Source organism: Arvicanthis niloticus, chromosome 10, assembly GCF_011762505.2.
Source record: "Arvicanthis niloticus isolate mArvNil1 chromosome 10, mArvNil1.pat.X, whole genome shotgun sequence".
In the NCBI taxonomy this organism is placed as follows: Eukaryota; Metazoa; Chordata; class Mammalia; order Rodentia; family Muridae; genus Arvicanthis; species Arvicanthis niloticus.
The window spans coordinates 47,205,065-47,221,210 of record NC_047667.1 but is presented as its reverse complement, the minus strand read 5'-3'; the positions used below and the strand labels follow the sequence as shown (position 1 = coordinate 47,221,210).

At 38.6% G+C, this 16,146-nt stretch overlaps 1 protein-coding gene across 3 annotated transcripts in view; it reads left to right on the top strand.

Moving 5' to 3' along the window:
- Rabgap1l (RAB GTPase activating protein 1 like) overlaps positions 1-16,146 on the top strand; it is a 551,680-nt gene that overhangs the window by 378,737 nt on the left and 156,797 nt on the right. For all 3 annotated transcript variants that reach the window (XM_034512812.2, XM_076941454.1, XM_076941455.1), the window contains exon 18: positions 9,642-9,683. In XM_034512812.2, coding sequence (XP_034368703.2) covers positions 9,642-9,683 — 42 coding nt within the window. The remainder of the gene's footprint in view (positions 1-9,641; positions 9,684-16,146) is intronic.

The following is a 16,146-nucleotide window of genomic DNA, read 5'->3' as shown; positions in this document are numbered from 1 at the left end:
GTAAATGATGGTGAAATCTATTCTAGATAAAACTAAATGGAGGGGCTAGGATTATATCCTAGATCAGAAAAAGGTGACATTTGCATAACATTTGGCCAAGGTTTCTTCCTTCGTGGTTTTGTTCATTATGTGTTATCTAGTTATGTAACATACTGACATTTGATGAAACTTTGTAAAAGGCATGTGGGGATTCTTGGAACTGTTTTTTCCCCCAGACATTTTCTTAGTTAAATTATTTTAATGAATGTTTTAAAAATTAAAATCATTTATTAATTATGTTCATGGTCTCATGAATTAAAGATTTGGGAAAACTCAGCTGTATGACCAATTTTTGGTCCATGTGGCATGAATTAGAACATCCAATTCACTTATTTTATGTATTAGCATCTTGGTAATCCTTGGTCTACCAGTGACATTGTCTGGTCTACCATACCCTCTCATTGTTCATTGTAGAACATGAAGGTCTAAGTGTTCTTGTGCTTCCTATGCCATAGCTGGCTTCCAAGAGTGACCAGTTTAAGAGAGAGCAGAGAATCAGTCCCTGAAAGTCAGGGTTCAGAAGCTGGCCTTGAATCATTCCCACCATATTCTGTCATCAAAGCAGTGACATACTTACTTGATTCAGAGGAGTGTCCATAGGCCCGACCTGTGAGTGGGAAGAGTGTCAAGGACTTGTAGCCATCTTTAACCACTACAGATACCTACCGGAAGTTTTACTAAATAAGCTCAAGATGAAGTGAATGAGAACACCGAGGATCTGTGTCACTCAGACAGTCCTAACTCTGAACCTGGCTTTAAGAGATAGCAGCAGGGTGGTGTCTCAAAGGCTCAGTTTTTCTGACTCAAAAAAATGGTAACAATAACAAACATTGCACAGATTTGTGGAAGAAGTTTCATGGAGAAAAAAAGCCATAAAGTGCTGAAGATAGTAGCTTAATACATGCCCTAATAATACTAGCAATTATCAGATATGCACATTACTTGAGTTACTTTTTTTGTGCTGTTTCCTTCGGTCAGTATCTTCCTGGGGAGCTGTATCCTCTTTTGGATGGATCAGAGGACCAGCACCCATTCCTCCTACTCCAATCCTCCTTTTATCTTGGCCCCTACAGATTTGTTGACCTTGACTCCCTTAGTAACTTTCCACTCCCACAAGCTGTCCTAGGTGTTGATGTACATGTGACCCTTTCTTGACATTACCTTTTCAGCACGTGTCCCCAGTGCTGTCAGCACAGCATTTGATAGCATCTCTCACAAGCTGCCAGCTTTCTCTGAACCCACGGTTGTCTGCTCATCACAGCGAAATGTTCAGTCTTTCTTTGAGTGAGTGCTCAGCTGTCAGCCTTTTTGATGTACAATTATGGATACTCAATGGTTAGCCTACCCAGGAGCACCATAATCTACACATTAGAGCAATGACTCAATTTGGGGCAATTAGTTGTAGGTGTTCTTTATGGCAAAGATATTGCCAGACTGTGACTGGATTTTGAAACTAAAATGTCCAGATCAGTTAAGGAACCATTTCTTCACGAACACAAGGCTGATCTCAATCTGGTATCATTGGAGAAAAGTGGTGACCCATTCTTTCTGCAGCAGACTGTGTTGTTATTGTCTCATATCCTAAAAGCAGTCAGCCACTTTTTTGTGAGTGTTTTCAATATAGAAACAAATGATAGAATCTTGTTTTGGTGGAATACACCTATTTCTACTTTCTGCTCTGTGGTTTTACTTGTATTTAAATGGAGGACTCTTTTTAATCCTTTGAATTTAGAGGATACATTAAATAATACTAAGATAAGGGATAGATTCACTTAATTGTACTTTGAGCTTTTTACTGCTGTAATACGTGCCTGAGATAATCTATAAAGAGAAAGGGGTTATTTGGCTCATGGTTTATAAGTTTCACTGCGTGGTTAGATGACCCCATTTCTTTGAACCTGTGGTTAGTAGCACTTCATGGCAGCAGTTCAGAACAAAAAATCCTCTTAACCTTATAACCAGAAAATATAAGGTGAGGAAGCCAGTATTCTACAATCTTGTTTAAGAATATCCTCCAAGAGACCCGAAGACTCAGCACCCCATACAGGACTCTGTCACCTGCCTAGTAGAGCATAGGGTCCTTTGAGATCTAAGCTGTAATGGTCACTTGTTACTGAGCCTTCTTCTCTGACTTAGTGGTTTAGAGGATGATTTTTATAATTGTGCTGCTCAAATTAACATCCATGATCTGTAGCTTGAACTGGGCAGCCCTAGAAAATCCACATGGATGTCTGTAAAACTGGTTTTTGAATTTTGTAATAAGGCTTCATTGTGTAGCCCAGGGTGGCTAGGACCTTCCATCCTCCTGCCTCATCCCCTGATTTCTGGTAGATACAATGCCATTCCAAGCTCATCCTAGAAATCATAACTTCTTTTTGTAAATGTTTAGGGTTAATGTGTGAGGAATAAGGATATGCTTTTAAGCTAGGCAGTGGTGGCGCACACCTTTAATCTCAGCACTTGGGAGGCAGAGGCCAATCTGGCATGAGTTCCAGGACAGCCAGGATTACACAGAGAAATCCTGTCTTGAAAAAGAAACAAACAAACAAACATCAACCAGCCACTCAAACAAACAAACAAGATATGCTTTTAATGTAATTAACCCAGATATTGGCACATTTAAATACTAATCGGTGTGTGTGTGTGTGTGTGTGTACACTCTTCCATTTGGTTTGGTTTGGTTTGTTTCAAGATGGTCTCACATAGCTCTGGGTTGACCTTGAACTCATAGATACTAATAGATATCCTTCTACCTCCCAAATGCTGGAACTAAAAGTATATGCCAGTATACCTGGCTTATATATTCTTATTTATCATTTATTATTTTGCTCTTATATTAAAACATAGTAGATAGACTTAATATTGAAAGTAACTGATAGCCATAACACAGTTAATTAATTTTGTTAAATAATCTCTTTTTCTTGCTTATTAAATAGCACATAAAACACAATATAAGAAAGAAATGAGGAATCTTTTTTGTCTCAAATTTTACCAGTTTTACAAGTAAAGAAATTACTTTGCTGACCCTTTCTGACCTAGAATAGTGCTCAGAACCTCAAATAGATGTTACCCACATGTATCCACATGGTGCTTTTGACAGTTACAGTGGCCATTCATTTTCAAGTTTGCTTTCAAGCCACTGCCTCTAGTGAATGGTTACAATAACTCTCACAAACATACTTCATTCTGAGTCGGGGAATGGAAGAGTCACACATGCCGGGTGGTGGTGGCGCACGTCTTTAATCCCAGCACTTGGGAGGCAGAGGCAGGTGGATTTCTGAGTTCAAGGCCAGCCTGGTCTACAGAGTGAGTTCCAGGACAGCCAGGACTACAGAGAAACCCTGTCTCGAAAAACAAAACAAAACAAAAAAAGGAAGAGTCACACAGGAGAAAAGGGGATATAGTTCAATTCAGTTTGGAAAAATTGATTATTGATTGTATCTAAGGCATAGCAAGATTAGTCCCATTATAAAGGCAGGTAAATGAAAACAGGTTGAGCTCAAAGTTGTAAATGCTGACAAGGCATAGTATTAACTTGGTTGTAAGGTTGGGCAAAAGTTGAGTTTCTGAAGGTTAGAGGTATTTTCAGAAAGTTTATACCTATTAATAAATTGCTAAAAATAATTTTTGCCTGAACAGTAGAAACATTTTAGAAATGACAACCCTCCCATTATCCACCCTGTTTTGTTTTGTTTTGTTTTGTTTAGAGCTATTTTGACTATTTAGAGATTTAAAATTTTTATTTATATTTCTTTGGTCATATTTTCATAGCCTTGTTCTTTCAACATTTGGTTTTAATACAATTCAAGAAAAGGGTTTTTTTGGGTTTTTTTTTTTTTGTTTTGTTTTTTTGTACCATAATACGAAGGTGATTCTATGAAGAAGTCTAGTTGAATACATAGGAAAAAGAGTCAACTACAGAAAATTAAGATGGCTGTAAAATCCTCACTGAGTAAGCATGTACTATATGTATTCCCACACTATTTGGGGAATGGTCATAGATTATACATCATGAGACTTGGGCTGGAGGTGATCTAATCCTGGTACTAAACATGTACGAAAGCTTGGGCTAGTCATGTTCATACGCTGAAACCTTCAAATTAAAGTCTATTATTATGAGAATCAGTGAGATTTTCTTATTGTGTTAAAAACAGAGAGCTAGGGGCAATGTTTTACAGTGATGCTGTAACTAACAAGCTGTGTTGCAGTGGTGTTTTCCATGAAACCATGAAAGGATGTGGGAAGGAGAGGAATGGGGACTAACTTAAGGGAAGGTACCCAAGTGTTGACACATTTGAGGGAACTAGAGAGACATAAGAGAGACTTATTGGACTAACCAGAACAGATCCATGTTGCATTTATTCTGATGGCAAGTTGGTAAGCACTCAGTTGTGAGAGCATTCTGCCCAGCCTCTATTGTTGGGGACCGCACTAGCCCCAAGTTGGGGCGGCCAAAATAAATGTTGCAGCCCAGGCAAAATGTTGAGGCCCGGGCCGACCCACGTTTGGGCGGCCACTGTATCCCGGCCCAAGCTGCTGCTCCGGTCTGCAGGTCGGGTTTCAGCAAGAGCGAGGGTGAGGGCAGATTCTACCTAATATCTGATGTGTATGAATCTCTCTCTCTCTCTCTCTCTCTCTCTCTCTCTCTCTCTCTCTCTCTCTCTCTCTCTCTCTTGTCTGTTGTCTGGTTCTGTCTTCTATAGTATGATTCTAAGCCACACCTCTAAGTTACACCTTTAATCATGCCCTTAGGTCTTGTCTCTAACTCTGATCTCTATACTTCTAAGTCACACACCTTTAATCTCACACACCTTTAATCTCAAGGTATCTAAACCAAGATTATCGGAGTGTTCTCAGCTGTTGTAGGCTATTGTAATTCAAGTTTCATGTCAGGGTATATGGCTCAAGATGGCTGCAAAGCTGATAGCCGCTTTCTGCTAAAAGTCGGCCCCCAACACTCTATGATGGGCTATGTGGCCTTAGATGGACCTTGATTTGTTTTTGTTTTTTTAATTCTGGCATAGAAACTTTGGCAGATAGTCAGTAGCTAGTTAAGTTGTTAACTTGACAAATGTAGATTGGGAGAGCAATCGTAATTTTAACCCACATTTTTAAAAAATCTAAAATAGTCTTTCTTTTTCACTAGCTAGTAAGTTGTAATCACAATTAGTCTAGCATTATTTCTTGGGATGGTAATGTCCATTTGTTTTGTCTCTGATCGTGTGTACTTACTTCTGATTCTGTAGTTAACCAAGTAAACCAACCAAAATATCTGCTTAATAGTTTATATTCTAATCAGCCAGATATTTTGTGGTTATCATTCATTTTTCATCATTCTTTTGTAATTTTGATACTTTGCTGTAAAACATTTCTTAGCAGATTAGTACAGGAACACTAGGTTTCCTGGCTATAAAGTGTTGCTTCACAGATCATTATAAGACACTGGGTACCTTTTCCTAAACATCACTTCTGATTTTGGAAAAGGAAACCAGAAACCCTTTGTAGAATACACTTGATATGGTACAGTTCACATCTAGAAGGCAAACAGATTCTGTGAAGAGGGCACATTAATTGAGCCTGAACTTTATCAGAGACGTCAACTGAGAAACTATTCACATATAGGAGAACTTGCATGGAAAGAAACCAGCACAGTCTTAGGAGATATTGTTTGTGATTCTGTTATCTTGAACACATAAGATTCTATATCTCTTGAATGTAATTGTTCAACAACTCTTCAGGCTCTGGTCTGAGCCCACAGTTCAGCTTCAGCTCCAATATGGCTTTTGCATTTTCACTATTGAAAATCCAAAAATATTTTGGATTTTCACTAGCTTTTCACTATTGTAAATTTACATGGTTTTCATGAAAATGGGGGAAAGGAGGTCCTTCAGTAAGACTGCAAGTTATCATCTACATCCACACAAATAATCCACTCCCCATCCCCCAAGGGGAGCACTAAAGCACACAAACACTAAGCAGGCAGTAGGACTCCCTTGTTATGAGGACAGGTTCTCCTGTGCTGTCTACCCACTCAGCAGGAGTTTCTCTCTTTGTTTTGTCTGCCACTATCAAGATAGCCACATTACACAGAATCCCATAGCAGGATTCAAAAATCCAGCCAATAATTTTATTTATTTATTTATTTATTTATTTATCTTTTCTTTTTTCTTTTCTTTTATTGGATATTTATTTATTTACAATACAGATGTCATCCCCTTTCCCCATTTCCCCTCCCTAGAACCCCCTATCCTGCACCCCCTCTTCCTTTATGCTTTTATACCATTTTAATTACATGCATGTATTAAGGTCAGTTCTAGGTTGAGGGTCTAGCAATACAATAGATGCAAATAGTCAAAGAAAAAGCAAGTCATTAAACCCAGTTACATGAACACTCCCATGATCACTGTTTCTAAAGGCTTATCAGGATGACCAAAGTATCTGAGCCTACTTCCCTATCCTAGCCCAAGGTCATTTTCATGTCTGAAGCCTACTTCCTTGTTCTAGCCTAATATTTAGATTCCTGCCTGAGATTACTTCTTTGTTGTAGCCTAAGATTTAGACTGCTATCTGAAATTACTTCTTTGTTCTAGTGTAATGTCAGATTCCTACTTGAAGCCTACTTCCTTGTCCTTGGCCCATGTCAGCTTCTTACCAAGCAGCCCCAAAAGCTCTCCACGTCTCTCCCTTTTTTCTTTCATTAACAAGACTGAGCCTGTCTTAGGTTGTTCTGACAAGAATGCCTTCCTTACCCATCATGGAATATGCATTTGTCAAAGGCAATGCACTTCTGTCTTAGGTTTGTAAGGCTCTGTGCATAATCTTACCCGTCCTTGGCTTGCCAGCCTGTTAACTTAATAACTCTGTCTGGGGGTCCATTTTCAGCCATGTACTTTGGCTGCCAACATGTTGACATTGTTTAAGATAAGCTTTACCATGATGGGTAGGAATAAAAGTATTCCCAGAACAAGAAGGGCTAGCCTGATCCTGAGGTTTGACCAAAATGGAAATACTGAGCTCAGGTCATGGATAATTTTATTGGCATTATCTGCAGTATCAAAGCTCAGTAGAGCAGCATTCTTTAAATTCATAATCTCACTATGCAAAATTAACACACCCAGAGAGGTGTTTGGATTATGCCAAATATCCTACAGGTGTCTTTAAACTTTTTTCTAATTATAATGACAATCATTGTGAATTTCAAAAGTAATACTACTCCAGTGATACTTGTCATGACACTTGAGATAGCTCTTGAACCCTGAACCTCCTTCAGATAATTTGAATGGGCATCATCTGTTGTTCCAGGTATCTATATAAATCCTTTTGTATACTCAGTACATTAGTAAAAAAAATTTTTTTTTTTTTTGGTTTTTCAAGACAGGGTTTCTCTGTGTTGCCTTGGCTGTCCTAGAACTTACTCTGTAGACCAGGCTGGCCTTGAACCCAGAAATCTACCTGCCTCTGCCTCCCAAGTGCTGAGACTAAAGATGTGCACCACCACTGCTCGGCTAGTAACATTTTTTGGCTAGATGGTTAACAAAAATAGTTGTCTTAATTCCTTGTGTCAATGCTATTGCAGAAGCAGTGGTGCTAGCAATTAATGGAATTAAAGCTGTTATACCAGCAATAATCAAACCTGCTACCCTCTTGCTTCTGCTTAAAGCCTAACTCACTTTTTCCAGCACTTTCAAACTTTTTCTCAGAGAATCAAGGTTTTCTAGTACTCAGGGAAGTGAGACGAAAGCTGGTTGATAGATCCCTGTAACAGACATGCCAGGTTTCAACACACTAACATAATTGGAAATTATACAGTCAATGCAACTTACAATAAATACTGTAGAAGAGACAAAACTAATTTTAGCTTGACAACTAAAAGAGCCTTAAAACATGCACTAACTCCTATTTGAAATCCAGATCCTATCCCAATATTATCTCTTGCTATCCTAACATCATAGTGAACTACAGCTAGCTTCCAAATATATCTCTGACAAAGTCCAGATCCAGTCTTCCAAAAGTAGACTGTTATTTTCCATATTAGATTGATTTCTAGACCAGTACATGATTGAGTCCTAATAGCTGGGCACCTTTAAGAAGAATACAAGAGACATAATTCCTTTTCTTGATTCTCTATCCCACAAAGTCTAAAAACTTGCGGCAAGGCAGCTTGTCTCATCTGGGATATAGTCAAGCAAAGGTGGGTCAGGAACATATGTCCAATATAGCTTTCCAGTCACCCTTGTCAGGGCACTCAGCAAGCTCACAAGTCGGCATCATTCTTTGTCTCAGCAACAGTATGTCTCACCAATCTTTTTAAAGTTCCATGGGCCTCTTCCACAATACCTTGTCCTTGAGGATTATATGAAATCCCCATAAGAAATTGTTGACAAAAAGTCTCGACTGCTCAACTACAATTGCCAGACCCATTTATCTGGTTTTTATAAAATTGGATATTTTATTTATTTACCTTTCAATGTTATCTCCTCTCCCATCTCCCCCCCCACCCCACCCCAACCCCTTGTCTCATTCCCTCTCCTTCTATTTCTATGAGGGTTTGTCCCCACCATCCACTCATTCCTGCCTCCTGTTCTTGAATTCCCCAACACTAGGGAATCCAGACTTTCAGGCACCAAGGCCCTCCAGTTCCACTGATTCCTGACAAGGCCACCCTCAACTACTTATACAAGTAGAGCCATGAGTCCCTCCCTTTGTGTTCTCAGGCTGGAGGTTTTAGAATGGCTATTCCAGCTTGTTTCTTAGGGCCATTTGCTTGAAAAATTGTCTCCCAGCCTTTTACTCTAAGGTAATGTCTGTCTTTGTCACTGAGGCGGGTTTCCTGTATGCAGCAAAATGCTGGGTCCTGTTTATATATCCAGTCCATTAGCCTATGTCTTTTTATTGGGGAATTGAGTCCATTGATGTTAAGAGATATTAAGGAGAGGAGATAGTTGCTTCCTGTTATTTTTGTTATTAGCAGTCAGCTAATAATTTTAAATATCACCACTTCTTTTTCATCTTGAACAAGGAACTTCATTTTTGCAAACCTTAGACATAGAGAAATAATCCATAAATGGATAGAGGATAAATACTTTATAGAAGACAGTAATTTTATGTATTAAACAGAACACTAAATTTTAATAAGTATGTCAGAGAAGTTTTAATTACTATTTTATTGATATTACTATGACAGAATACCTAATAGAAGCAAGTTAAGGGAAGAAGGACTTACTTTAGCTTATCAGTTAGAGGGGTGATGTCATCATGGTTGGGATGGAGGAACCACATCTGTTGAGCAGGAATGCTAGGCTGCCTGCTCACTTGCAGCAGGTGAAGAAAGAGATCTCTGTCTGGAAGTGAAGCTGGCCTATAACCTTCAGCTCTGTCCACCTGCCAAGTAGGCTCAGTGGGCAGCAGGCCCCATTATCTCCTACAACAGCACTCCAGCTAGGCCTTAGCAAATATTTCACATATAACCATAATGTTATTATAAGTAAAAATGAGAGAATTTGAGAATTTTGTTAATAATGTATGACATCATGAGAAAATGCTTTAAGTGATGAGAGATGTGGTCCTAGTGGTATTCACTTTCTTTATTTTTTCTGTTGCAGGGTTTGAATATAATCTTTCATGTAGCTTTGGCTCTTCTAAAGGTATGTTTGTTTTTATCTTAACTTACCAAAATATTTCACCTCTTTTGCTTGTTACTAGAATCATTCTATGTAGAGCCTGTGACTCATCTTAGCTTCTGTAAAATTTTTATTTATGTGTTTGCAAGTATGTGTGTGTGTGTTGCGGAGTTTGGGGGAGACTGCATGCCATAGCTTACATGTGAAAGCCAGAGGATATCCCTCAGGAATCAGTTCTGTCTTTCCACTGTGGGATTCAAAGGTTGAATTCAGGCCAGCAGGGCTGCACAGCCATCATGCTGAACTAGCCCGCTGGCACAGAGAAAGACAACATTGCTGAGAAAGTCTGGTCCTCTCCATTCTTTTAAATTATCAATTATTTGGTATTTGTTTTTCTTAAAATCTATTTAATCTTGCTAACACTTTTTCCATAAATATAAATGATGCTTTCATTCATATGAGCTAGGTGATATGACACAAAATTAAACCTATTTTCTGTCAAAATGAAGCCACTTTTTTTTCTAAAAATATTTCTAATCATAATAACATCCCTGGAGGTACCTAAACATATAATTGAATTATTTAAAAGCTTCTATAATATACCAAAAAAGAAACTACTACATCTCAATTTCCCATTCTTTCCCTTGATGGCTGGAAATATATAACACTTTAGAATTCAATTATAATCACCTTGCTTAATTTTATATCAGATATCAATATAAGCCCTAACAGTGTAGTAACAGTAAGATATTTGCTACAAAGTTGAAAAAAAAAAAACCAGAGAAGACATTCTGTTATTAAAGATAAAAATTGCCTTTCTTTTCCCCAATAAATTTGTGGTTCAGTCACAGGCTTTAAGGCAGGATAGAACCAGTTCTATTTTCAGTCTTATTTTGTGACCTTTGGTAAATTAAGTGTTTAGAATTTTAATTTCAAGAAAATAATAAAATTAATTTATGGTATTATAATTAATAAGATGATATATGAAATCTCTAAATAACTGTCTAGGATAGTTCCTAACTAACTAACATCAGTTGTTATTATTTCAGTCATCCCCTCTGAGCCTCCTGACTAGGGAGCAGGAGCTCTTAATCCTGGAGCCATTTCTCCAGCTCCCGACTTAAACTGTTTTCATAAAATGGTAGAGATATATTTACTTAGTCCTTTCATAAAATTGTGAATCTTGGTTTGATTATTTTCTGATATTAAAATAAATCTAAACTTAATCACATCTAGTCCTCTAATCTAGTCCTCTCAAGAGGACTAGAATAAAGCTTAATAATGACTAGTTAGGGAAAGTAAGTCCAACAAAGTTCTGCCTTTTGCTATAATTTTTTTCCACTCTCAGGCATTATATGTTTTCCAAAAGTCTTTTCTTATGTTTGGTAGCTCATTTACTAGTGTTTAGTTTGTCTTTCTACAATCCAGTGCTATTGCTCTGGACATAAGACCTTTACTGTGAACCAGCTTAATGCTGTAGCTGTTGATTTAATTGCTTTCTTGAGCAGCATGTTGACTTGTTTGTAATATTTTTAACTTTTTAGCATTTTAACCTAGATATAACCTTGGTGAGGACATTTTTTGGCCTTTGAGTAGAAAGGCATCTGTTATCTTCTTTAGTGATACATGAACATCCTTAAAACATCATATTAAAGAGTTAGAGTAGTTAGAAAAGATAAAAGAGGAACCACTGGTAAAGTAGGGCCCTATACTTGTGACCACCCTGTATGAATTCTGAAACTGAATATACAGAGATGGAATATGTGTGACTACATTAAAGTGAACCCCAGTCATCTAATTACCCACTTGGCAGAAGGAACATTCAAACACACACAATACTGACTTCTCATTTCTTATATGTGAGAAAAAAGAATGTGTATATGTTTATATAAAAGTTAAAACCTGACTTTACAGTGGTTGTCAGTTACAGAGCCTGTCTGAATTTTGAGTAGACGCTTTCTCTGTATTGGAAGTGATTTCTTGTACATCTTTTGTGTTGTGGGCTAGCATAAGCACAGGCCCAGTTGATAACTGAGGAGGATGAAGCCCAAGGGTGACTGAAATGTTGTATCTCGTTAATAACAAAGCTCAAGTTAATTGCTTTGATTTTTATTTACTTCTAACACAAACTAATTAAACATGATAATAGAATTCTTTCCTTATTGTCTGTTGGTGAGCACCAAGGCTGATTCTGATCTTGACTGTTGTGAATAGTGTCATTGTAAGCATGGATGTGCATGTGTCTATGATGTGCTGGTTTGGATTTCTTCAGGAACATAGAACTTAACTGTAATACAGCTAGAAAGTATGGTAGGGTTTTTTGTTTTGTTTTGTTTTAGTTTGTGAAAATTTTTCATATCATTGTCTAGAATGATGGTGTTAGCTGACATTTCTAACCAGTGGTATATTAGGAGTTTCTCCCACCTTTGTACTCACCAGGGTTTTTTTTGTTTTGTTTTTGTGTGTGTATGTTTGTTTGAGACTGGTTTTCACATATCTATATTGTAGTTAAGATCATGTAGACTAGTGGTTCTCAACCTTCCTAAAATGTGACCCTTTTGATTATGGCTGTCTTGACCCCCAACCATAAAATTATTTTTGTTGCTACTTTTTAACTGTAATTTTGCTACTGTTATTAAGCATAATGTAAATATCTGCTATGTAGGATATCTAATACACAACCCCTTTTGTGAAAAGCTCATTTGGTCCCCAAAGGGGTTGTGACTCACATGTTAGGAACCACTGATATATACATTGGAGCCAGACTATTTAACTTCAAGTGTCAGCTCCAAAAAAATGTATCCAATGATGCATCTAATTCATCCTCAAGAATCTACAAACTCTTTGCTGCTTCAACATTGTTTGAAAATCTATTTTCAAAGTCTCTTTAGACACATGGCAAACTAAACTCTCAGCTCCTTAAAAAGAAAAAAAAAATCACAACAAAAGTTACATGCTTCCCAAATAAACTGGGAACAGGCACATGCAAACATTTCTGTTCCAAAGGTAGGAATAGAAAAATAGTAAGAAATCAACCCAAAGTTAGACCAAACTGTGGCTTGTCAGGGTAACCCCACTTGTCCAAGGCTGTCCTTGCTGATGGGCCACAAAACTGCTGTCAGGCTGGCTTTGCTCTCTGCCTACAATTCTCTTAGCACCTCTGGTCATTGCTGTCCCCTCTGCCTTCCTGGGCTTTCTACTGCTGCTTCAGGCTCTCTCACAGCCTCACTCCCCATCCTCTGTGGGACTTACACGGGTTCTCTCCCTGCAGTTCACTGCCTGGACTTTCCCACAGTTCTTACATGCTTAATGACTGTGAAACCAGCCTTGTTTGGATATTGCCAAGGTCTTCTGTCAGCATAAGCTATTCCTGGGCCCACTTAAACCATGACCAGCCTTTCAGCTAAGTATGAAGTAAATCCCTACATTCTTTGACTATACGGGACATCCAGATCTTATCTCAAGTCTTGGATTTTAGATTTTTATATCTACATCTGTGAGCCTGTGACAGAGAGAATGGTCCTGTAGAGTGTTGAGATGCTCTTGGGACAGCTATCCTCTTGTGCACACAGGTATCACTTATCTTTTTTATGTTATAGTAATTCCACATTCCTTGCCCCAAACTACTTTACACATGTTCTATTTCTGATTGAACTGCAAATTAAAAGAAAAAGTTTTAGTCTTCTCCTTTTTGTCTCCCAATTATCACTGTAAATATGGCTGAATTAGCAGTCTGAATGTCTTGTGGCCTTGAAGGTCCCTCTTTAAGGACACTCTTCACTACTTTGGTGATAACTAGCATTTTGTAGTAAATATTTGAGAAGAATTATCTTTTAAAAGGCAGAATTTAGGCAGACATGACAGTTGATTGCCATCAAGCATAATGACCCAAGTCTGATCCCTGGGAACCATATGGTAGAAGGAAAGAACCAACTTTGGCAAGTTGCTCTGTGACCTCTACAAGAATACTGTATCATACATACAAGTTGCCTTCCCCAAATAAAAAGTAATTAAAAAAAACTTTTAGAAATTTCCTCCAAGGTTGGTTGCATAATTGCTTTGAAACTGAGGTGAATTATAACTTAATGGTGGCCTAAACACATGGCAAAGGTTTCTCACCTAGGAATGGTGAGAAAGCAGAGAAAGATGGAGAAGAGTCCAGCCAGGGCTATAGCCCCAACCTGTCTACTTTTTCAAGCAGGCCCCACTGCTGAGAGTTTCTACTGCCCTCTGAGGCAGGACAGAAAGCCTTGGCGACAGGAGAGGGGGAAGATGTCCCTCCCACAGAGGCCATCTGAAGTCCCCACCAGCAAAAGTGGCAAGGATTTCAGCACAGTAACCAGTGCTTATGACCTTTCTCCCTTCCCAGCTGTAAACCTGGCAGAGCTCCTTGAAGGTGTCTCCTAAGCAACCCTGTAATCTCACCTGTTGAAAGAGAGGAAAGGGGGGATTTCTTAGCAGTATTTTTGAGATATACTTTAGAGCCACCAAATGCCATATATGGCTAATCCTAAACTGATTCATTGTGACTGTCTCTTGAGGCTTCTGCACTTACATTTGGGTAGGATTTGCTTTCTGCAGCTCTCTCCAGGAAGCCCACACCCATGCTATTCACTGTATTTTCCTTTCTTTCCTCAAGAGTCTTTTTTCCTCCTGACCCTCATGCATAAACCCATATTAAAATACCTCTAGTAAGTCTCCCACTCTGCTCACTTGTAAAGTGGCTAATCCTGAAACTTTTCTCAGTGTTGACACTACAATTTTAGTTTGGCTTGAGTTGACAGTCCCAAAAGCTCAGGGAGCTCTAACTGCTGAGGGTGACAGTATGGATCTATGTTTCTGTTCCCTCACTGATGGCAGTCCTGATAGTCCTCCAAGTTATATATAAATCTATCATGGGCTGATTCATTAACTAGGTCAGAGCCATTGTGTTCCAGTCTTTCTCAATGATTAGATGCACCATGTGAAAAAAAGGCTTCCACATGAGCCTTTTGTGGGGATAGTTCATATCCAAACTACAATAGCCTTATGGCCCATCTCCCAAAAAGTGGGGGGATATGGACAAAATGGAGCTAAGTGTGGTCTCTACCTAATTTACAAGAGAATTCCCATTCCCATTTGATAGAGCCTTTGCTACCCACATTTCTGTCTGGCTTCTGGTCCTGCAAGCCCTCACTGGAATCACTCATTAAGCTCTGCTTACATCGTTCTAAGCTCTCTCTCTAGATCCTCCAAACTTCTCCAGATTTCTCCTGCAAAGTAATCCCAAAGCTTCTCCCATTGTCCATCATGTAGTAATGGCAATGACCCTGCTTCTTAGAAACAATTTTCTGTCAGCCAGCCTTCGGGCATTATAACAAATACTTGAGATGATCACACCTTTTAAAGAGAAACGATTTATTTATTTTTATTTAATTTTTATCATAATGTGTTGCTTTTGAGCCTGAGGTGAGGCAGCACCACATCACAGCCATAGCACCTAACAGCAAAACTGCTAGCATCAGAGGCAGGGAAGGAAGGGAAGTAAAGGGAGCAGGGTCCCACAGTCTGCTTCAGCAGCATATCCTTGGTGTCCTGAATATTCCAGTAGGTTCTATCTTTTAAAAGATAGTGCTCTCTGAGGACCAAGCCTCTAGCATGCACTTTTTTTGAGGGGGGGGCATTCTGGACACAAAAAATAATAAGGTATAATCTTTCCTCTGGTCGTGTCTTTATATGGCCAAAGGAGAAATAAAGAACCAACAATTACAGAATTAGGAGCTGTTGGTGAGAGGTATGGGGACATATCACACACCACACACACACACACACACACACACACACACACACACACACACACACACACACACACACACTTTTCTGCTGCCCTTGAGAAGAAGGACTAACATGCTGCAGATGTTCACTTACACTGTAAGACCTTGCTTGAATATTATGTGTTAGGGGAGGCACACATGCTAAAATTGGCAGTGCATTTTTGGTCTCCTTAGCATTTGATGAAGCACTTTAGAGTTCAGAGTTTTTGACTCTGTGCTCAGAGATGGTGGCATAAGAAAAACTGAAGGTTTGGTTGTATTTTTTTCAATCACTGTTTTATTTAGAATTGGAAAGACTTGGGTTGAAGAAGAAATTGAGGTGTTGTTGTTTTTCCTTTGATGAAGGAACGGCTGCTCTCCTGCTGGTGGCAGCAGAGCCTACTCATAGATGTGGAAATGTTTTAACCACAGAACTGCTTGCCTTTATCTTGTGTCTCCCAAATTATTCAACATCTCTCTTTATTTTAAGTGCTTTGTATTTTAATCTAACATACCCCGTCTTAATGATAGATTCATGCTAAAAGCAAACCAACCATTCTGATTACTGTAGAATCCTCAAGTAATTTTGTTTCAGAAATATTGCGTTTTGTGAAGTAGGGATCTGTATTGGGGGTGGGGGAAGTCCATCATCACAGTGCATTGCATGCATCCAATCTTATTTTAAATGTATTGAG